General features: G+C 40.2%; 2 protein-coding genes across 2 annotated transcripts; both read left to right on the top strand.

Moving 5' to 3' along the window:
- Window positions 1-11,110: 11,110 nt before the first annotated feature.
- LOC140524251 (bone marrow proteoglycan-like) lies at window positions 11,111-15,114 on the top strand. Its single transcript, XM_072638632.1, has 6 exons — window positions 11,111-11,146; window positions 11,520-11,644; window positions 12,324-12,598; window positions 13,876-14,007; window positions 14,425-14,536; window positions 14,923-15,114. The coding sequence occupies exons 2-6, from the start codon at window positions 11,584-11,586 to the stop codon at window positions 14,979-14,981; spliced, it is 639 nt and encodes a 212-aa protein (XP_072494733.1). The 5' UTR covers window positions 11,111-11,146; window positions 11,520-11,583; the 3' UTR covers window positions 14,982-15,114.
- A 3,501-nt stretch (window positions 15,115-18,615) lies between these two features.
- Window positions 18,616-22,053, top strand: LOC140523309 (proteoglycan 3-like). Its single transcript, XM_072638237.1, has 6 exons — window positions 18,616-18,666; window positions 19,058-19,180; window positions 20,024-20,292; window positions 20,575-20,706; window positions 21,294-21,405; window positions 21,937-22,053. Exons 2-6 carry the CDS (start codon window positions 19,120-19,122, stop codon window positions 21,993-21,995), a joined length of 633 nt encoding a protein of 210 aa, XP_072494338.1. The 5' UTR covers window positions 18,616-18,666; window positions 19,058-19,119; the 3' UTR covers window positions 21,996-22,053.
- Window positions 22,054-23,383: the final 1,330 nt, after the last annotated feature.

Below are 23,383 nucleotides of genomic sequence, written 5' to 3'. Positions count from 1 at the left end.
GTGGTTGGATCATAAAATGAGTAGAGCATAGTAAAACATAAGAAGACTGGAATGATTGGAAACAGGCAGATGGTGAAAGGCATGAATGGAAGATTTTAAGTAAGATTTCTATGATTAGAATCTTAGAAATATAAATTGTTAAATCTAGAAGGACCCTTAAGACATAGACTATGTAATGTCAAAGTAGAGAAAGCCCTTAGAACATAGGATATGGAACATTAGGGTTCTAAAGCTAGAGAGATCATTTAGCGCTACTAAGCCTTTTTTGAGAAAGATGGAAAAAGAATTATAAAAATTCTGACTTGACCAAGTCAGACAGCTAATCAGTGATGGAAAGGAGTCTAAAATTCAAATTGTCCAGCTCTGGTCAGCTCTGTCCAGGAAATAGTATGAAACTATTAATTGTAAAAACCCTAGCTAATGTGAAAATATATTTTTTTAGAGGTTTCTTTTTCTATATAATGGGATAAAAATAAATGTAAATTATAATTAGGGATAGAGATTGAACCTGTGATTTCATTGTTATTGGGAACTCCCAGGTGAGGAAATCCTTCCATCTGTTCAGCCGGGTACACTTGCTGCAACTTATAACCTTAGAGAGTTGTCTAAAACACTGAGAATTAATTAATTTGCCAGGTGTGATACAGCCAGAATGTGTCAAAGGTGGGACTTAGCTCTGAGGCTAGTTCTATCTATCTACCTATCAAATTGACTCTCAAGTAATAATTATCATTACTTGATAATCATTATTTTTGTAAAATAGTAATTAGTATTATGCATACTCAATGAATTTCTGTGAAGATTGTGTAAAATGATGCATGTACCTATAGAATATTTTGTAAATACCTCATCTAGGTCTTATTTCTGTCTAGGTGGTATGTAGTATATTTTGATAATAACATGCCTTCTGTGTCTGTTGCAATGTTGTTTTCTTGGATGCTCTCTATAATATTTTCTCTCTCTGGTTTCTGTATTTCTTCACATGATAAGATTAATAAATGATATGTGTATAAGTGATATATGCATATATGTATAGATATATAAACTTTCACATAAAAATTATTTCACCTTTTCTTCTTCTTTTCCTCCTCCTCCACTCAATCATCCTGTTTCTTTTGAATGTTTAACCTTTCACAGCCATATTTTCACTATTAGTCCATCCCATCAAGTCTCAGTGGTATATATGACTCAAATCAGCCTCTTTGTATTAAAATATCTGGTTCAAAAGGAACTAGGTAGGTAAAAGTAGTAGTAGTAGTAGTGGTGGTGGTGGTAGTAGTAGTAGTAGTAGTAGTAGTAGTAGTAGTAGTAGTAGTAACAACAATAATCTAGTTCATCTCATTTGTTATCCATAAAGTGCAAATCTATGAATAGGTGTCTGAGGCAATGGGTTTAATTGCTGTCAAACTTCTTGGATTTTTGTCTTCTCTGAATTTCTGGGTTGCTGTACTACTATTCTGGGTACTGTGCTACTATGTACTAGTATTCTTCCTATATGTTCCCTTCCCTTCCCTTATTCTCTCTTTTTCCTTCCAAAGAATTACAGGGTTTGAGAGGAGAAGGACCTCAGTGACAATCTAGTTCAACCTATACCTGAATGAAGTTTCCATTTTGACATATCAGTCTCTGCTAGAAAACCCCAAGGAAGGGTATGTCACAATGACTGAAGGCTTCTTTCATTCTTGAGCATCTCTTTTAGTTAGGGAATCTTTCTACACATCAAATTTAAATTTGACTCTATGTGATTTCCATCAGTTGCTCCTGGTTCTGTCTCTTGAAGACAAATAGAATAAAACTAAGTAGTTCTACAATCCTTCAAATACTCAGCACAGTGATTATGTCTCTCCTGAGTCCTTTGTTGTCCATGTCAAACACTAGTTCCTTCAAGTGATTTCCATATACCATAGATTCAAGACCCTCCACTATTGTGTTACCATCCTCCTCTCCAGCTTATCAGTATATTTTCTAAGCATGGAATTTAGAACCAAATACAATAATCCAAATATGGCATGACCAGGGCAGAGTATTGCCAGGCTAACCACTCCTTGTTCCTGGAAGCTATGTTTCCCCTAGGATAGCCTTAGATTAAATTATTTTGGCTGCACATCTCTTTGCTGACTCAAATTGAGTTTGCTGTCCATTGAAACCCACAGATCTTTTCCAACCAAATTGTTGTCTAAAAATGTCTTTCCCACGCTGTACTTCTGAATTTGATTTTTTTGAACCCAGGTGTAAGACTTTGCATTTATCTACTGAGTTTCATCTTATTAGATCTAGGCCAATGGTCTTGCTTGTCAGGAGTTTCCCAGATCCTGACTCTCTCTTCCAATGTGTTAGAGATCCTTATCAGCTTGGTGTAGTACAAATTTCAGAGTATCCTATTTATTCCTTTGTCCAAGTCATTAACAAAAATGTTAAACCACATAATTGAGAATTGTTATGATTAGATTTGCAGTCCTTCAGGCAGATGCTTAAAAAAAAATCAGCTCCTTTTAGGTTGCATTCCATTCCTGGACAAGAACCAATCATGCCTAAATTTTAAACTGTGGTCCAGAAATTCAAATTCCATTTTCCAACTCCATATTCTTAGCTAATTGTTCACATCCCAAATTTGCCTTTTCTTCTAAAATTTTTCTTCTAAAGTTAACTTCTAAAGTTAAAGTTCTTGTCTCTGATCAACAGTAGTGGTGAAAATACTGTCTGTGACCCTTAGGTCTTAAGTTCTTCATTCAATCAGTTATTCAATCAAAAAGTATTTATCAAAAAACAAAAAGACTTGAAGACAAGCTATCATGTCCTGCATCTTCTCTGGACCAAATTTCCCTCATTCCTTTTAGACCAGTACTGACACAAATTTGTGGTCATCCCAAGAGCTATATTCAGGATATCCTCCAACTTATCAATTTTCTTCCTCAACTACAGTGCCTCACACTTTTGTTAGTAGCCTGTTGGTTGGTCTCTCTGCCTCAAGTCTTTGTCTACTCCAGTTCACTCTCCACTCAGCAATCCTCCTTAAGAATAAGTGTGACCATGTCATGTCACGCTCTCCTATTCAGTACACTCCAGAGGCTCCCCATTATCTCTAGGATCAAAAATAAAATCATTTGGCATGAAAACTTTTCATAACTTGGCCCCTTCCTGCCTTAGAAGTCTTCTACACTCCCCTCTACAGCCTGTAATACAATGACGCTGTTTTGACAATGATACATGCTATATAATGCAATGGCATTCTTTGTTCCTTGCAGAAAATATTTCATCTCCAGACCGTTCGTGTTTTACTTGTTGCATCCCATGCCTAGAAATCTGCCTCTCTTTATCTGTGGCTTTTTATTTCCCCAACTTCTGTAAAATCTCACTTAAAATCCTACCTTACATAAGAAACCTTTTCCAGTTTCCCTTAATTCTTGCTCTAGTACCTTTGCTCTGAGATGATCTCTAGCATCCTATTTTTTTGTTTGTTTGTACATAATAGTTTGTATGTTGTTTTCCCAGTTAGATTGTAAGTTTCTGGAAGGCAGGAACTTTCCCCCCCTTTTTTCTTTTCTTTTATCCCTTGTACTTAGCTCAGCACCTGGCATGTAGTAGGAGCTTTTCATACATGCTTATTGATTTGACATGAGATGTAATCTGATCAAGTGGAGTGCAGTGGCTCTATGACCTCTTTATTCCTGCAAGCTAGGATGTGTTAGAACTCTTTATCAAAACAACTGAATACTGGATACTGAAGTTTTTAAGACTTACCTAGGTTTTGCTTGCTGAAGTATACAAGACAGAACAAAGGGGAGTGTTTTGTTTTGTTTTTTTTTAACATTAAGTTAATGGAATCGCTGACATACCAAGGATCACTTTGATCTAGTGGAATCCTTTGGATATTACTGTGAAAAGTGATCTGGGATAACCTAGTATCTTTCAGTTGGACCTGGACTTTGTCTATCTTTTTGATTCTTACAACCTTGGATTCACAGCAGCTGGGTTTCAAATCTTGACTCTGCCACAACTTTACACAACTAATTTCGTCTCTTTGACTCAGTTTCTTCTTTAAAAAAAAAACACAACAAAATGTTTTATTGATACTCTTCCTAACACCATTGTCTTTCTCCAGCAACTCTCTGTCCTTCTTATTAGAAACCTCTTGGCTACCTAACTCTTTAGCGTGTCTCCTATCTCCACAATAGTTAATCACCTTTCTGACAAGTCCTTTGGGAATCAAGGTTGGTCCCTGTATTGATGAGCATTCTGAAATCTTTCAGTGTTGTTTTCCTTAGATTGTAGCAGTCATTGTGTAGCTCGTTTTCTTGATTCTATTTACTTTATTCTGCAACAGTTCAGACAAATCTTCTCCGGTTTCTATGAATTAATAATTTTTGTTATTTCTTTTGAAGTGTATTCTATTACATGGAGAATATTCCATTATATTCACATATTGTAATTTTTTTTAGCCACCCTCCAACTTTGTTTCAAGTTCTTTGCTATTATAAAATTATTTGGATGTAGGAAATATTTCTGCCTCAATTTCTGCATCTGTAAAAATGATTTGTCCAGAGTTTTAAGGATCAAATAAGATTATAGATCTGAAAGTGCTTTCGTTAACTCATGATAGGATACATTTCTGTGTAGCTTCTTCTCATCATAAGTCTGTCCCAAGACCACCCTTTATTTCACTTAAAAATTGTCATGAAACATTACAATAAATAAATAAATTTCTCAGAAAAAAAGCATTTATCAATTGACTTTTATCTACCAGGCACTGTGCTGGGCTCTAGCAATAAAAAAATAAAAATGACTTTATAATTTTTAGCAATCCTCCTAGCAATATTATTTGTGTCTGTGCAAATTAATAGAACAGAAAATCATGTTTAATTAGTTTCGAGAAGGTATGTATCTTTGGCCAGCTACTGGCACAGTGGATAGAGTGCTGGGCCTAAAGTTAGGAAGACCTGAATTCACTGTGACTTCAGATACTAGCTGTGTGACCTTGGGCAAGCCACTTAATCCTGTTTGCCTTAGTTTTCTCATCTGTAAAATGGACTGAAGGAAATGGTAAACCTTAAACCACTCCAGTATCTTTGCCAAGAAAATCCTAAATGAGGTCATGAAGAATCAGACATAATGGAAACAACTGAACAAAAATAAAAGCTATCATATTCTGGATTCACTCACTGTGCAAACAGCAGACCTTTTTGTTGCAGTTTTTTTCCTCCTATGTCACATAGCCTTCTTCCTACCTGAAGTTCTGTGGTTCCTCTCCGCTCCTATTCTGAATGCTAAATTTGTTTGCTATTGGAATCCCCATCAATGGGGGGATATGAAGTTCTTTCCAGTCTTGGCTTTGTAAAGAAACTCCTCAAGTTGAAAAGAGACAACTGAACTCCAAATCCATTATCTTTTTTCTAGTTTATATTAGAAAACCTTACCTTCAAAGCAACTGGAGGTGGAACATATCTCTGGCAGTAGCCAACAGTCCCATCCTATTCCCTTGGGGTACTTAAAACTCCTCAGCACTTTTAGTTTGTTGAGGGAATGAAGTTACTTCTCCCCTTAATCAGCTAAGCACAGTTGAGTTAATAATCATACTAGCTCAGATAATTAAAGAGAGAAGTGACACAAAATTAACGATACAAAGATTGAGAGGTTACAAAGGACAATAAGCTATTCACTACATAACTGGTATAATTTTGTTCAAATTGTTGGAGATGTTTTCTCTCTCTCTCTGTCTCTGTCTCTCTCTCTAAGCATCCCTGTCCAGCCCCTCTAAATTTGGTCAGAAGTGGAGGACAGACTTTGAAAAAATGTTTAAAAATTGTTTTAACGTAATTGAGGAAAAATAGAACATTTATATATTAGGGAAAAAAGTGGAAGATAGGGGAAGTTAGAAAAGTGCTTGGAGTCAATAGGCCAATGAGGCCCTTTGATAGATGAGGAAACTGAAATAAAGTGTATGTGTGTGGGGGGGGGCCTGGAGGGGTGTCACATTGCTAGTTTAGCATTGCAGCCAGATTCAAAGCCAGTTATCCTAACTCTGGGGCCTGTGCAATCTAACTGAACAGATTTGAAGTCAGAAGATTTTCATTTGAGTTCTGGCTCTGCCATTTACTGTGAGATCTCAGGGAAATAATATTGCTTCTCTGAATCTGCTTCTCTATCAGTAGAGTAAGAATAATATTGCCTGCTGTGCCTGTCCATAGGATAATTTGGAGGATCACATGATATAATGTATCTTAATGTCTTGGTAAATTGTTAAGGGCCATACAAATATGTGGTATTTATGTTAATAATCAATAATGAAATTCATATCATTTTCTTTGATACCTTAATGGATCTCTATCTGTGATCTCACTGGTATAGGTACTTGCTGAAATAGTACAGATTGAGACCCTTCTCTACATATCAACTCACTATTGGCCACTTCATCCTGTAGAAGTGACATGGGCATCCACACAGCATACCAGGGTCCTTCCTCTTGTTGAGTTCCATTGACACTGTGTGGGTAGGAATGGAGCACACAAAATGGTTAACCTTTGTATTCATTACATGACCATCCTGTTTTTTTGTCTGATCATACACCTCTCTGACGAGAACCTTCACACCAAATCTCCAGTATAAATCTTCCTTGTTCATGTGTTACAGTCTGCCCATGCCTACTGTGTGTCTCCATTGCTTTTGGTTAATGTTCTACTTTTGTTTTTAACAAATTTTGGCATTTTGTGTCTCCAAGCCACTCAGTATCACTCGGGGAAGGCTATTATTAAAAATATTATTTTCAGGGAAGAGTTTGGGCTCATTGAAAGGTTGACAGTGAAATGCATCCCACTTTCCTCCTACTATTTATTATTATTATCATATTAGTAATAAGAGTCAGGACCCACTCCCTCTTTCTGAAGACTGTAGCCCAAAGGTGGTGGCAGACTTCTAGATCTGCTAAGGATAAGAATGCACAGCAAGTACACAGAGAAGTTACTTCCTTATTGAATCTACTTAGTGGGGTGGGGGTGGGCAGGGTATCTCTCCACCCAGAGAAAGAAAGAGATCTATGTCTGTTAAATGGGCAGAATGATATACTCCACAGCTGGCTTCATTTGTTAAATTGACAGAATAATATGCTCCACAGCTGGCTTAGAGTCTTGCACACAGTATTCAATGAATGAATCTATGAATTAATGAATTAAAAATGCACACCTGTCCTCCCTCCCTTCTTTACAGGGTGCATAATGAAAATAGAATGACCTCGGATGATACAATGGATGGATAAGGACTTTGAAAGGTCGAAGACTACATGGCTAAACAATTAGGTCCATGGAGGTTATTTTCCATCAGGTTACCTCTCTAAGGAACTGATTACACCCCACTGGTGATGTTTCTCTGAAGTTCATATACTTAGACAGATGGTAAAGTCATAAAACCAATTTAAAATAGGAAACTAAAAGCTGAGTCAGAGGTCAAGGTTTCAGTAGAGGCTAAAGGACAATGGCTCATTAGACTTGGAGAAAATGGGAAAGACGTTCATGAAAAGGAACCTCTGATAATTTTAATTTTATAGAGTTAGAAACTAAGACTTACAGAGGTGAATGGACTAGCTCAATATCACACAGCTGGTGAGAGATAGTGACTGAATGGAACCTTCTGCCTCCAAACCTTTTTTTTCTTTTTACCTTAGTAATAGCTTCCCACATTGTCAGGCCGGGTAATAAAAGGTCTGCTTCTTTGTAATTTTCAGATAATAACTTAGCGCTTGAAAGTTTGTAAAGTGTTTTACAGATATTGTTCCATTTGAATCTCACTGCTGTGTGAGGGAGATTGGACTATTTTACAGAAGAAATGAAGTATCAGTGAAGGTAAAAAATCCAGTATCAGAGGCAAAACTTAAACCCAGGTCTTTCCGATGCCAAATTCATCACTCTATCCACTATTTCATGCTACTTTTCAGATAATAGTTTGGCTACTACCTCCTGAAATGGATCCTGAGCGTTAGTGCTGCAGAGTGGCTAGAGGGATGAAATTAGTATCAAGAAGACCTGTATTCAAGGGCCTCCAATGACACATACTGGAATCTGTGACCCTGGGCAAGTCACTTAAGGTCTTAGTGTCCCAGGGAACTCTTTAATACTCTAAGGTGCAGAAAAAGTGTGATCTACAATGGGAGAGAAAGATCCTCAGTAGGAGCTCCTTATACTGATAAAATCAGAGGTCTGTTAAAAAAAAAAAAGTGGGTTCTGGTATCATTTCAGTGGTGCTTTCATAACATGTCAGTCTGTTCAGCTTAGAGGCTGATGAGCTACCCAAGTATACTTACCTTTTCACTGGTCTTTGGTGGCCAACTGGATAAACGTATTGAGAGAAGAGACTTTCCAGAGTCAAACAAGGGTTAGGCTTTATTCAGGGTCTTAGTTATGTATCCATATGCAGGGTGAAATTCTTCCCCAGGAGAAAGGAATCCTCCTCCTCCCAAGGGGCAAGGATCATACAACAAGAGGATGGGAGTGGAAGAGGGGAGGGACCCTCTTCCCTCTAAGGGCCCTGCAGCCAGAAGAGCCCCGGGAGGGGACTCCGCATCCAGAAGAGCACCTTCAGGCTTTCCTGTCCCTACTTAAGCTCCCCCCCCCCCCACACACACATAGTTTGCACGTGAATACCGAGCATGCTCTCAGCCCCTAGCTAATTAACAACAGGTGTGCTCAGACCACGGACCAATCTCAAGGGTAGGATGCTCTCCCCAGCAAGTTTCCCACTGAGAAGAGGTGGAAATACACAAGATAGCCCGTGTTTCATGCCTCAATCCCCAGCTGTTCCCTGGGGGGGCCTCGTGAGAACTCTGAGGTTTAGAAGTCCTCACTTTTACCTGCCTGAGACTGTCCACGTGAAAACTGAGCTTACACCCCCAATATCAGTCATATTCCCCAAACCAGTAGTGCTTTGTGAGGGTCTGCTTCCTTTCCAGGGCACCAGGCTTCTAAAGAATGAGAAGCTATCCCATCAATTTGGCCTCACAAAACAATGCCTAATGGTTCATTGCCCCTGAGGCCCTCAGTGCAAGGAATGTCATCTCGGCTCAGCTACTGCGCATGTGAAAGACACATAGTGTCTCAGCCATCCAAGATGTCACCTTTGAGTCAGTGATTCCTGACATGCAGTGCCTAGGCACCATTTGGGGGAAGCTTCTCATTCTGTCTTACAACCCAGCCTCAGGAAACACGAGTTGAAGATGTCACCTTTGGATCAGAGACTTCTTTGGGTCAGAGACATGAAGGGCCTGAGTACCACTTAGAGGACTTTCTCATTCATCTTGCAGCCCATACTTAAGAAACATGTGATGACATAGTGCTAAACTGCCCTGGGAAATAATGTCAGTGGACCTTTGTTAATTCATTGATTTCCAGTTAGAAGGGACCTTGAAGGCCATTTAGTTCATCCTGGGCCCCCATGTTACAATTAAGGCAACTAGGCAACCCAGTGTGGTTAAATGAATTACTTAAGAGTATATAAGTAGTATTTGGTAGGGAGGAGATTTAAGGACAGGTCTTCTGACTTTCCCAACCTGATTTACATTACCTATAAATGGGGAAGTGTTTGCCCAGACAGTACAAATTATCCCAGATCTGATTTCACAGGCAATTGCCCTAGCCATTATATCCAAAGGATCACAAAAATGAACCATGACTCTCATCCATGGGAGCCTATCTTTCATCTTTTATCTTGAGCTGTTGGTCAAATATCTGACATTTCTATGGTCAAGGCTTGAGACCTTTCCAGGCTGAGGTGGGGATCCTGAGCCTTGGAGCCAAGGATAAGTTTTCTTTGAGACATTAGACAGAAGTATCTTTGGAGCCTCACGAAAGTCAGTCATTGACTCTAACTCAAGACATACCAGCACTCTTAGACTTGTGAAGGTGAATGGAGAGAGCTTTTTACCAATGGATCAAGGGCTTGAGGTTTTGAACACATATGAACTTGTATACTTTGCACATGAAATATCTATCAACAATTCCTATGGCCTGCAGCTCTGTGCTATGGCTCAGTAGGCAGATTGGAGAGAGTGTAAATGATTGAGAGACAATCAGCCTAGCTAGTGAGGAGTCAATTGAAAGCACAGTCCTTCTGAAGGTGGTTCAGTTGAGTCATCTTCTTATCTGAAAATGATGGAAAGAAATTGTCATTCATGGACTCATTCTGTTTTTGTAGCTTCCTAATCAATTCTATTTTTATTATGAATTTAGCAAATATCAACAAACATGAACATTTTAATATGCAAAGACAAGAAAAAGAATCTTGACTATGAAACATGAAATTCTCTTAAGTAGTTTTAAAACTGTATATTATATTTAACATGACAAAATTGCCTTTCTGTGCCCCTTCTGGACTTCCTTTTAGTCTTTTCAATTAGTCAATCAGCATTTATTAGGCACCTAATTTATTCCAGGAACTATGCTAAACATTAGAATACTCTTCTGAGTATTTTTTAAAAATTCATTGATGCTCCTTCTTTTCTCGTCTTCTTCTTTCACATAACTGTTACCATCTACTCACTCTCCAGCCCAACGCTCCCACTTCATCCTAAAAATCTTTCCCTTGAACAAATAAGAGTAGTTAAGCAGAACAAATTCAGACATTATCTATGTCTCAAAATTCTGCATCTATAGTCTATCACTGAGATATCTGACGAGAAATAGGAAACACGATTCATCATTGATCTTTTGGAGGCACAATTGGTCAGTGTATGTTTTCATTCCTTCTTTCAATTCCTGCACCTAAATTTGATCTGAGGAGTCAGCAAAACAATACATTTTCTTGGCCTGACTTCACAGACTTCTCTAACACCTGAATCAAATTTCTCCACATAGACTCTCAAGATTATTCATCCTTCCATGGGACAGAGGGATGTGAAATTCCCGCATTATGTGGGTGCTAATGGCAAGTCATCATTAGGACAGACTGAGGACTGATTCCTTTAGTCTTCAAAAGCAGTTGAAGAGGAAAAGTTTCCCTGAAAAGGGAATGAGGAACTCTGCTGATTATCATCTCACCCTCTTTCATGTCTGGGGCAATAACTGTTTCCCCATTGGTCACTTCCTTTCAAGTCCTGATATAAGGGCTGTCTATGGAGCTCAGCTATTAAAGTCTCTGGGGGTTTTGGTCCCATTTTCCCAAGGAGGTAAGTATTCCCCTTGCAGTAGAAGGATGAGGGACCCATGGACTAGCCCAAAACAAGAGACTTGGGGAAAACCCAATGAGGGTGTCCAAGGGTAAGATGACCACTATTACCTCAATCACACTGGGGTGAGATTCCATTGCTTCCCTACTTTCTGGCTCATTCTATTGGAAAGTGAATTTAGAGTGAAGCAATGCTCCTTCATTCCATTGATGAGGGACTGGAAGGGGCAGGCTCGATCTAAAATAGGGACAGATCTATCTGAGGAAGATGAAAATTGTCCTCCCCTTTTCATTATTTCTTCCCTTTTCTTTTTCTGGCCATGTTGCACAGCCCAGAATTTGTTTATCTATTGTGTGAAGTTATTTACTTTTAGAACATTCTTTGGAGAAGCCTCAGACAGAAAAGGACAAAGGTTGTGCCCTTAGGACTGAGAAGAGATGAAGCTCTGTCTGATCCTCTCACTTGTCCTGTTTGGAACAGTCTCCTCCTTTCATTGGAGTAAGTTTTTCATATCTCATTCTCCCTCTCTTTTCTTCTTCTGTTCTTTCTTGTTCCTTATGGGGTTAGGCCCCGATCTTCACCTTGTTCTTTTACCAGGCTTAGAAGGCCAATAAGGTGGGTACAAAAAGTCATTGTTCTTGGCATAAAGAAAACACCTTGGAACATAGCACTGGGTCTGCCTGTGACTACAGGCAAGTCACAGCTCCTTTCTCAGCCCTGGTTTCCTCATTCATGAATGGGGAATAATTTTATTGACAATATCTACCTCACAGAATTATTTTGAAGAAAGCACTTTATAACCCAGAAAGAGCTATAGAAGAGGAGCTATTGTTCAGCTCAGACCTTGTTCCTGAGTTTTCTGTCAGGGATTCTGGGCTCTTCTCTAAGGAATAGGATCTCCATATTTTAGGGGGAAAGGCCCAGAACATTTCTAGTCTTTTTATAAGACTCTCAGCTCTTCTTTGTCTTCTATCTGCATTTTTACTGTTTCAGTCAGGAGAGATATACCCACCCATATATGCTATAAGCTGGCATAGTGAGCTTCCCTCAACACAGAAGGGTCTACTGTCCCTTTTAGAGGCATTGAGGAGGTGGGAGCTGTCCATGGTTTGCTGGGAGAAATCAATGAAAAGAATAGGAGGGACAATTTTGGTCAGTTCTTTTTTCTCTATTCCAGAGAATGAGGATCTCAAGAAAGACACACCAGAGAAAGAAGAAATACTGAATAAAGAGCAAGAGATTTCAGATGAAGAGGAGAACCTGGCGTCTGGGGAAGATGACTCCTGGTGGGAGAAAAAAGAGGCCCCAGAGTTAGTCCCAGTCCCAGTTACTAAAGAAGATGACAATGTGTGTCCCAAAGAAGAGGATATAGTTCATTTGACAGGTTCCCCAGAGTGCCAGGGCTGCCGCTATGTGCTAATCAGGCAACCAAGAATATTTCAAAATGCTCAAGTAAGTGAAATCACTCATCACTGGGGAAGAATGTAAAGAAAAGTTAATTTTATAAGAAAGCTTTGGAAGATAAGGTCTTCTCCCCTTCCTTATTAGTTAATTTCCCATTGGGAAAGATCAGGATGTCACAGAAGCTGAGTGAAGAGTAAGGAGGCAGAACAGGAGGTGTTGGTGAGAGTATATTGAGTGAGGTACAGGACTGGGACTATTATTAGAAGAAGGGAACCATAAAATGATAAACCTGCCAAGGAAATATGGAATGGAGATGTCACAGATTGAAAGACTTCAATAGTGTATTGGATAGAAGCATAGAATCTTGGACAATAGAATATCAGACCTGGAAAGGATCTTAGAATATAGTTTGTCAGAGCTAGAAGAGACCATAGGACCTCTGAGGACTGTCAGAAATTGAGGGCATATTGAGCTAGCCTTAGAAATCATCTAGTCCAAGTGCATCACTTCACTTATGAGGAAACTGAGAGAGGTTAAGTGACTTACAAAGGATCAATAGATAATAGCTAAAATACAATATTAAAGGTGGAAGAGACTTTAAAATATATACTACTAGAACTTGGAAAGCATCTTGGAATATAAATTATGGGATGTTAAAGTGGAAAGGAATTGTAGGTATATGCTACTATACTCTCCTTATTTAACAGGTAGGAAAATTAAGACCCAAAATTATTTGGATTTGCTCAATGTCAGATAGCTATGTAGTGACAGAACAAGGAATGAAATAAAGATTTTCTGAATTCCATTTCAGGACAACCCACCAAATTGTTCATTATAGAAACTACAATAGTCAGCTTGCCTTAACTGGTTAGATAATACACGTGGCAGAATATAACAGAAAGCAAATGAGATAGAGACCCAGAAGGCCGGGGTCTTGCCTTGTATAGTGTAGCTTAAGGAAGACTTGTTGCATTGAATTGAATTAGATTGCACTGAATCCAATTTCCTAAGTTCTGTTGCTTGCTAGCTGTCAGTTCTCCTTGAAATCCCATTTTTTCTCACTTACACAATGGGGACTAAGGTACTGACATAACTGATTGCATGGGACTATTGAGAGGAAAGTACTCTACAACTTTTAAAGTGTTTTATAAGTGATGACATTGTCCTTCTGTATGGGTAGGTTGGGAGAATGTCATATAAGACATATAATTTAAACCCTAAAGAGCTTAACAATAACTCTTTGCAAAGTTATGATAACTATAAGGTGGATGGAGGGTTCCATTTCTTCTCATTCCCACCCTGTCTTCTATATTTCATCTTTTCAGGCTGTCTGCCAGCGCTGCTACAGGGGCAGACTGATCTCCATCCACAACTATAACTCTAATTACCTAATGTATAGAACATGTCATGGAATCAGCCAGGCCCAGGTTTGGATTGGAGGCTATGTCACTGGTTGGGTAAGTTACAAGAATCTAGCCCCTGTCATGGCTATTTTTTCTTTGGATCTCAATTTAGGGCCCATGTTAACTTCTTAACCTCAATCTAAGATGGATAGCTTTTGGGCACAACTGGCAATGTTATCTCCTTGTTATGCCATGGAGAATCAGAGTTAGGTTAGGAAACTTTGGGGTCCTCTGAGGTTATGTATTAGATTATGCATCTCCAGCAGAAGTACTGCTTATAGATCCATACAGAATAGTTCTTAGTTTTGTCCTGCATACCCAGTGGGTGTGTGGGACCACATGCACTCTGGCTGGTAGTGAGCTTGGCTAGCAGTAATATATTGTCAGCCTACTCCCTGGTCTGACTTCCCTGACTAGGGAGAATGGCACTATGTGGACTCTCTCTTATCTGCTTATAATATTTCCATGTAGGGTCCCTGTAAGAGATACTACTGGCTTGATGGGAGCAGATGGGATTTTGCTTACTGGGCATATGGCCAGCCTGGGAATGGTGGTGGCAACTGTGTGGCCTTATGTACCAAAGGTAAGTAGGACTAGGAGCAGTAGAGGGATGTGGCTTGTAAGAGAAAATGAAGGGAAAGGAAGCCTTTTCTATTTTTCCCCCTTGGGCCTCTGCATCCTGAAACCACAGTTCTGGTACCTAGGGCAGGATAACAGAAATATCACAAGTACTGAGCAGTTTGGGACATAAAAGATACTCCATTAGAAAACTTATTCATGGGAACCCCAAGTCAATGGACTTCTTTGGGGGAAAGGTCTTTGGGCTACTTTGGGTCCTCTGTGATGGAGAATGTGGTTGATGAGGTAGTGGAGTTCTTTGGAGGGTAGTCAAGGTGGGAAGGGCAGAACAAGAAAGAAAAAAGGGGAGGAGGAGTATGGAACCTTGAAGACCTCCTATTTTCTTCACAGGAGGTCATTGGCGAAGAGCTCCATGTATCCGGAGGCTGCCCTTTATCTGCTCTTACTGAACCAGACCGATCCATTGACTTTCCAGTGGCTGGAATCCTCTGACAACTCTGCTGTCAACTCCCTCCCCACTTCCCCATTTCTGGATTCCATTTCTCCTTCATTTGCAATAAATCAGAGTTCTTGAAATAAGAATTAGGCTCTTTTATTTGCTCTCTTTGCACCTTGTTCACATCAAGAAGGTTCCTGTAGAGGACTACTACATTTACACACATGTACTAAGAAAAGGTCTATAGGGGACCACTTTTTAAGGAGGAGGAAAGGAGAATGCAAGTGGGACAGCTAGTAACAAATGGAGACTGAGAGCTAGAATAGACAACTCTATTGGTTCCATGACTTCATATGTCTTGTTTTTATCAGGGACCTAAAGATCAGGAAGGGAAAGTACATTAGAACCTGGAACATGGCCTGTGGACCTCAGGGTGCTGGAACAGCCCCAAGCACTTATGATATTTGAGTATGAAGAAACTTTCAGATCATCGTATCCAGGGGTCTTTAACCTATTTTCCATCATGGAACACCTTGGCAGTCTGATGAAACATATGAAATCTTTGCTCAGAATATAATTTTTAAATAATTGAAGGAAATGATAAGTTTCAATTACAGGCTATAGAAAAGATATATTTTTCCTTTTCATCCCAGTTCCTAGACCTCAAGGAAGCTGTCTAGATTAAGAACCTCTGACCTAGTTCAACTGCCTAATTTATAAATAGATAAGGAAACTGGGTCCCAAAGAGGGAAAGGAACATAGGATCATCAGCTCATAGACTTAAAGTTGAAAGGAACTTTGAAATCTTTTAGTTCACATTCTTCGTTTTATACATGAGAACACTCAGACCCAGAGAGGGAACCTGATTTGATGAATGTAATAAGGAGCATAGTCAGTACTGGAAACTTGTTCTTCTTATTGCAGACCCAGGTATCTTGACATTCCATTCCTATAAATCTTTCTGACACAATTTGTCTAGATATCCTTTATTTACCCCTCCACATATCTTCTCAATCCAATAAAGCAAGGATGGGGTAAGATCTAGAAATTTCAAGAGTCACCAATGACAATTGGCTCTTAAGGATGAAAGTAGGTTGGTGGAAAGAGGAATGTCGATTTGGAAGTTGGGCATCTAGATTAGAGCAGTGGGTTTTTCACTCAACGGTTGTGTGGTATTGGGTCAGTCCTTTTACCTCCCTGAGGCTATTTTGTCATTTATTAAATGTGAATAATCATATTTATCCTGCCTAGCACACAGGCTTATGATGGTCAAATAAGAAAATATAGGGAAAAATAATTTAGAAATTAAAAAAAGAGATAAGGCTTATTCAGATAATAGAATGCTATCTAATGTATATTATTTTTAATGAGGGTCTCAAGTCTTCTTATCCAAAGGTTGCTTTAGCTTTGACTGGCTGTGGCAGTGTTTGTGTGTCCTGGGGCAGAAAGAATACAGAGCAGATTATGCAGCTCATGAGACACTTCTTTACAGACCCTAACAAGGCATTTGCCCAACTAGGGAATGAGGGAGTTTTAGATGTGTTTCTTCATCTGTCAAAAAGCATCATGCTCTTTCTGCCTTGTACATATTGAGTGCCCAGGGATGCATGGGGCAGACAGGTGGTGCAGTGGATAGAGCACCTGTGCAGGAGTCAGGAGGACCTGAGTTCAAATCTCACCTCAGATACTTGACACTCATTAGCTGTGTGACTTTGGGCAAGTCACTTAATTGCCTCATCCTGGGTCATCTTCAGTCATCCAGATGAATGTCTGGTCACTGGATTCAGATGGCTCTGGAGGAGAAGTGAGACTGGTGACCTGCATAGCCCTCCCTCACTCAAAACAAAGTGAAGTGCAAGTCATGTCATTATTTCTCTGATGGCATGGTCTTCTTCAGCAACGAAGGATGAACACACATCAATCATACACAGATCAATCAACCAGCAAGCATGCAGTTCTGGGCCAGGTGCTTGGGTATATGCAGAGAGAAGCAAACAGATCTGTAAAGGATGGTGATGTGACCATAGAAGTTTTCCAAGGTAGCTTTGATTTAGAAGGATCAGAAAGTGTTAGAGAACCCCTTGGGGTATCTAATTGTGTTCTTCAGCCTATCACACTGCTGTTTATCTTTTTGTGCAAGAGGATGAATGAGGTAGGAGTTGAACTGATTGTGAACATTGCCAGCATCTGGCACTGAAGAACAGACATTTAGATGATGGACTGTGGATACACAAGGAGGTTAGTGGATTCAGGAGGAAGAAAAATATCCCTGAAATTGAGCACAAGGACCTGGCAAGCTCCATATGGGAATAATGGATGGCTCCCCAAGGATTGTGAAAATGTTTTAGCTTTATTCTCCTCTCTTTCTTTTCATTCTTCTTCTCTTTCAAGCATCTTTTTCTTCCTCATATCCTTCCCTTCCTCTTATTCTCTAGTTCCTTTTCCCTCCTACCTGCTTTCCTCATATTTGAAATTCACAACCCCCCCCATCTTCCCTCTGTCCTGCAGTTCCCACTCTTCTATCTCTAAGCCTATGAGTCTATAGGGAATTTTTGCTCTCCTTATACCCAAACCAGTTGCACTGTTAAGGTGGGTGCAGATCAGCAGGTTGAACGTACAAATGGAGAAGTATCTGAACATGAAACAAAGGGCAGTCAAAGACTGATATCGAAGGGCAACTGTCTGCCACTATTTCCCCATAACCTGATAAGAGACTTTGCCCCTCACCACTTATCTTACAGTTCAGGAGGCTATTGGCCAATCTCAGTGATTAAAGAGCTTGGTCTCCTAAGACCTGGGATTGGGTATCACCCTCGCCCCCACATACCCCATACTAGGAAAAATGCCTTTAAGATTCAGGCTAGGGAGGCCTTTTGCTTGGGGGCATGGGACAGAGCTGTCCTTATATCCTCTGTGAGACCAAGCAGCCATTAAAAATCAGTGCTGCTGTCTTAAGCTACTCCAAGATTCTGAGGCCTCCTGTTTGTGAGACCAAGGTCTGGACTTCTGATTCTATAAATATTTTCACATTTAGCATAAAAATATCTTTCACATAGTCATTGCCACTCTAAGCCCAGCTGACCATTGCATGGTTCTGTACTTCTGCTCCCTAAAGAGCCTTTGAGAGAGTGTGGATGATTGACAGCCACTCATCCTAATCAGTGAAGAAGAATCTTAAAAGGCATACTCTTAGACCTAGGTCAATTGACTCATTTTCTCACCCTAACATGGCTCTGATGGAGATCTTCCTTCTTACTTCAAATCCTTCACTTGATCTGTAGGACCTAAACTTTTTCTTAGAGGTCAGTAACATTGTCATAGTCCTGATTTCACAAGTAATACCCCTCCCCCCAATCACTTCAATTGTAACTTTCTTAAGACTGAAGTATTTCCATCTTTCCCTGGGATAGAACTCAAAAGAAAATGCAGTTTTCCAAGTATGTGGGGTCTCACGTCAAGGCATCCCCATAACAGACTCATGAATGGCCCCCATAACTGTTTACTTGAGCAACCTAGGAGGGATGGACTCCTCTCAGAGATTAGTGAGGAACCCTACTGATTATAAGTTTATCCTCCCTCAGACTTGGGGCAATAACATTTTCCCCACCCTGGCCACTTCCTCTAAAACACTGATATAAGGGTTTAAAGCTAACAGTCATCTGAGGCTCTAAGAAATTAGGTCTCACATCTCCAGGGAGGTAAGTGTTACCTCTTGCAGGAACAGGAAGATCCAACACCCATGGCTGCCTGAAACAAGAGCCAGATCTCTAATTACCATGACACACCCCTTCCCCCCTACTCCAAAGAGTGGAACTATTGTTTCCTTATTCCCCAGTTTATTCAATGTCGTAGAGAATTTGGAGTGGGGTAGTGTTTCATTCAATTCAGGAAGGAGTTGAGGGTCTTGGGGGAATCAAAAATAGGAATGCATGCTTCTGAAAAAGGGATGTTTATATATAAACTAAATTAACATGGTGCTCCCTCCCCACTGAAGTCCCACACATCCTTTCTTCTCTTTTCTCCTTCCTATGACCATGTTTCCCAGGCCAGTATTTTCATTAACAGAGATAATTCTTTCTTCCATCTAAGGTTCTTGGGAGAAGTCTCAGATTGAGAAGAAAGTGTGTCTGCACCCCAGGGACTGAGCAGTGATGAAACCTGCCCTCATTCTGTCACTTGTCCTGTTGGGGACAGTTTCCTCTCTTCACTTGAGTAAGTTTTTTGACTCTCCCTCTTTTCTCTACCAATCCTGCTTTCTTATTGATTCATCTTGCTGGTTGAACTAATTAAATTTGGTTATGGGGTAACATCATAGAAGGCAAGTAAGATTTTATAGATTTTATAGATTTCATGGCCTAGGATCTACCTCCAGGCCTGTCATTTAGTTGGGCCAATGAAATCACTCTCCAAGATGTCCTTTGGATTTTTTTCCCCTAATTCCTCATCTAGGAAATCAGTGTGGTACAGTGGAATGAGTGCTGGATTTGAAGTCAGAAGTCTTGGTTAAAATCTGTGTGATCTTGGGCAAGTCACTTAACTTTCTTCATCCTCCTTAGCTATAAAATGAAAGAGTTTGATTAGATGACCTCAAAGGTCCCTTCCAATTCTAAATCTATGACTCTAGGATCCTAAGTCACTTTCTCTTACTGAACCTTCATTTTCTACTCCACAAAATAAACATAACCATGCTAGTATTACCTGAGTCTTTTGTGGTCCATTTTGAGAAAGTCTCTATAAAGGATTGGAGAAATATGGGCTTTATTCATCTCTAGTATGTTCCCTCAACTTTCTGTTGGAGATTGTGCACTCTTCATAAAGAGTTAGGCTCCCTATATATTGGGGTAAAGAGTTTGAAACTTTTCTTATGTCTTTCAACAACTTTTCTCCCTCTCCATTATGGTTTTGTAGTGTCAATAATAACACCTCCATATCCTTGTACTGAAATTTATTACAACCTGTACCTCCAACCCAAAGGAGAAGCTGTCCATGGTACCTGCAGGGAGGCCAAAGAGTGAGTGAGTCTAATATCGATTATGCTCTTTGTCTTTGTCTCAGGAAATGAGGTTATTAAGCTAGAGAAACTAGAGGAAGAGGACCCCCAGACTGAGGAGTCAAAGATGCCAGAGAGAGGAGAGGCTCTTACCTCTGCTGATAACTCCTCTGAGAAGGAGAAGGAAGAAGCTACAGAGTTAGTCTCAGCTGCCAAAGATAACAACACTCTGGAACTCAAGAAGGAGGGCACAGTTCATGTGCTAGGGAACCCAGAGATTCAGAATGTCAGATACCTATTAGTCAGACAACTGAGGACATTTGCAGCAGCTCAGGTGAGTGGGAGCTGGGCAGGGGTGGAGGCCTCAGGAACAGAGAAATAGAGTTTGGGAGAATGAGAATTGGTTAGAAGATATGGACCTTTTCCTCTGAATATCATGGATGCTGGTTTAGGGATAGAGATAAAATGTGTTTTACCCATCCTGAGAATTCCTTTGGGTCCAATTCTTGGAAGGTGGACCAAAATCTGAGCCTCTGTGATTCCATTTGAATGATCTCCCTCTTCTACTATCATCTCCTTTTACCTATTTCTGTCTTTTTTCTTTATAATTTCTCAGAGATTCTGTCAGAAGAACTACAAGGGCAATCTAATTTCCATCCACAATTCTGACGTCAACAGCAAACTCACGAACTTAGTTAAGGGAATCAACCAAGTCCGGGTTTGGATTGGAGCTTACACCACTAGCTGGGTAAGAAAGCAGGTCAAATATGTGTATGACTATTTCTGCCCTGACTCTGCTTAAATGTGCCCTGATGAATCCTCCAGCTTACCCCATACCCTTGAACTTCTAACTGTGGAGAATCCCTGGTGATATCCACCCTCATACCCTGTCACAATTTTCTTGAGAAGCAGGGTTTAGTAAAGGATCCCTGTGAATCTGAGAATATATACACTACCCAACTCCCAGAAAAATGCTGCTTATGAACTGACATCCACTTAACATCCTCAGTACACAGAGACCCAAGCTCACAAGGTAATAGGTGGGAATCACAGGGTATTATCAGCCTTTTCTTAGGAAGGTATAGCAGTAGAATGTAATACAGATTATACTGCAAGTCAGAAGATCTGGTTTCAAGTCCCAGTTCTTCCTAGATTTGTGTCAATTCCTTTCTTTATGTCTTAGTTTACTTCTGTGGGAGCTGGGATAGTTGGATAATATGAGCTTTAATGCTGTTCTCAGAGGTTGGATTTTATGTTTTGTTTTCCTTGGGTTGGATATACTGGAACTCATCAGTCTCACCCATTTTGACCTGCCTCTTTCCATCTTGTCTATAGAGCTTGTTCAAGAAATTTAAATGGATTGATAGAAGCAGCTGGAATTTTTCATACTGGGCAACTGGCCAGCCACTATTTGGCCGGGGCCACTGTGTGTCTTTGTGTACTAATGGTGAGTCACGGAACATGGAAGGTGGGAGTGAGAGCAAGGAAGTCCTATCATGATGTCTTTAGCTCTCCCTGAGCTTCCTGAGAGCAGATAGCCTTGACTCCAAAGATGGGGTGGGGGAGAGAGTCCCCATCCCGATGACATTGCAATGAGCTCTCCATGGAAACTGGGATGATTTCCACCTCCCTTTGCCAATTGTGGAGGAGGATACTATGACAATGAGCTCTTCTGGTCCTCCCAATTTTGAACTGATAGATAGATGACAGAGTTCCATGGAGGCTAAGATGGATAGGGCAGTATGACTAGCAGAAAAACAGCTGGATTTGTCAGAGTATCTGTGTTTGGATCTGGGCTCTTCCATTTATTAACATGGTAGCCTTGGGCCTCAACTTTCTCAGGGTTAGGCTAGGTGTCTTGGAAGGTCCATTTCAACCTAACATTCCATGAAGTCCCTCCACCTCTGAGACGTAACATCCTGTGACTCTTTCAGGGATAGGATTGGAAGACAATCTTCATTCTGTTCTCTCCATACAGGTAGTGGCTGGCGTAGGACTTCATGCAATCGGCCATTGCCCTTTATCTGTTCCTATTGAGTCAAGTTCCCCACCTCCCCTGTCCTGCCACCCCTGCAATAAACTCAGGTTTCCTGCAGTTTTTTCTGATTCTTGTCTTGTCATTATTCAGAATTTGTGACTCTCCATCCTGACCCCTGTTTAGAATAGGCCTGAAATGGATCACTTATGGTCATCATATTCAGAACTGAAAGGGATATTAAAGATCACCTAGCTCAGTGTGAAGCCTAGAGAAGGGAAGTGACTTGTTCAAGGTCACACAGGTAATACAGAGTAGAATTTGGATTCAAATCCAGTTTCTCTTACTCCAGATTCAATACTCTTTCCATCATGTAATACTACCTCCTCCTTTGGGGCAGGGAAATAAAAGGAATGACTGAGTAATTTAGCTGTAGTCCTTTTGGAGAAGAAAGAGTGGTCTAGGTTGCCTGTCAAAGCCCTTTAACATTCCCTAGGGTTGAGATCAATTTTCTGTGTAAACTCTGTTTTTTTCTGGGAGAAATTAGGGAGTCCATGGCTATTTATTTTCAACATGGAGTCTCATACATTTTTCAAAATGATAACTGACATCTCTGTCTGAGTTTATGAAATGTAACCTCTCACAATCACGTGAGGGAGATAGTGCCAGGATTGTGAAATTCATTTGCCTGACATGGAAACAAGATTATGTGACTGACCCAGGAACAAATAGCCAGGAATAATAACCAACATTCATACAGTCCCTTAAAATTTACAAAGCAATTTATATGTGTTATTTCCCTTGAACTTTATTACAGAGAAGAAAACTGAGGGAAATTGGTTTATTCATTTAGTAGGTGTCTTAGGTAGAATTTGAATTTGTATATTCCTGTCTAGTCTCTGAACCATACTGCCTTTCAAAACCAGGATGATTGGTGACAGAGCTTTAGCATAGTGGCTATAGCACTGAGCTCCCTGCTATTTATCAGCCTGGGGGGCTGAGAGGGGAGAAGGGAGAGAAGAAGATTATCAGGACACTATCAGGAGAAACATCTCCCACTTTCCAGGTCTCCTTCATTGGTGTAAAAAAAAATGACATTCTTGTGAGTTTTAGCCCCTTGACCTATTCTTTGCCTGGTTTCTCTGTTCTAAGATCCCTTCCAGCTCAGGTCTGCTCCAACACAAATTTTATCTGAGAGGTTAGAGAAGGGAATCCCACCTGCAGAGCATCACCACTTGTAGCTGGCTAGAGAGAATTATCTATTTCAATTAATTTCAAGAGGTCCACTTTTATCTTTTTCTTGAGGGGTTGCTGACACCTTCACTACAATGTCTGAATGGGTTCCTGATGCAATGAACATCGCAATTTCTATTAACAAGAGAAGGCCTGGGCCAGTGGGGGTGTGGGAATAGGAAAGCAAGCAAAAAGCTCATTTGAGCTACGTTCAGAA

This window comes from Notamacropus eugenii, chromosome 2 (genome assembly GCF_028372415.1).
Source record: "Notamacropus eugenii isolate mMacEug1 chromosome 2, mMacEug1.pri_v2, whole genome shotgun sequence".
Classification (NCBI taxonomy): Eukaryota; Metazoa; Chordata; class Mammalia; order Diprotodontia; family Macropodidae; genus Notamacropus; species Notamacropus eugenii.
This window is presented reverse-complemented; position numbering and strand designations above follow the sequence as displayed.

What these genes read in the sequence shown, in the direction of transcription:
- LOC140524251 (XM_072638632.1), top strand. Translation starts at nt 11,584, where the DNA reads ATGAAGCTCTGTCTGATCCTCTCACTTGTCCTGTTTGGAACAGTCTCC. An exon ending in GAGGCTATGTCACTGGTTGG is followed by an intron (nt 14,008 to 14,424) that starts GTAAGTTACAAG and finishes ATTTCCATGTAG; the next exon opens with GGTCCCTGTAAGAGATACTA. An exon ending in TGTGGCCTTATGTACCAAAG is followed by an intron (nt 14,537 to 14,922) that starts GTAAGTAGGACT and finishes TTTTCTTCACAG; the next exon opens with GAGGTCATTGGCGAAGAGCT.
- LOC140523309 (XM_072638237.1), top strand. Translation starts at nt 19,120, where the DNA reads ATGAAACCTGCCCTCATTCTGTCACTTGTCCTGTTGGGGACAGTTTCC. An exon ending in AGTTTCCTCTCTTCACTTGA is followed by an intron (nt 19,181 to 20,023) that starts GTAAGTTTTTTG and finishes TCTTTGTCTCAG; the next exon opens with GAAATGAGGTTATTAAGCTA. An exon ending in GAGCTTACACCACTAGCTGG is followed by an intron (nt 20,707 to 21,293) that starts GTAAGAAAGCAG and finishes TCTTGTCTATAG; the next exon opens with AGCTTGTTCAAGAAATTTAA.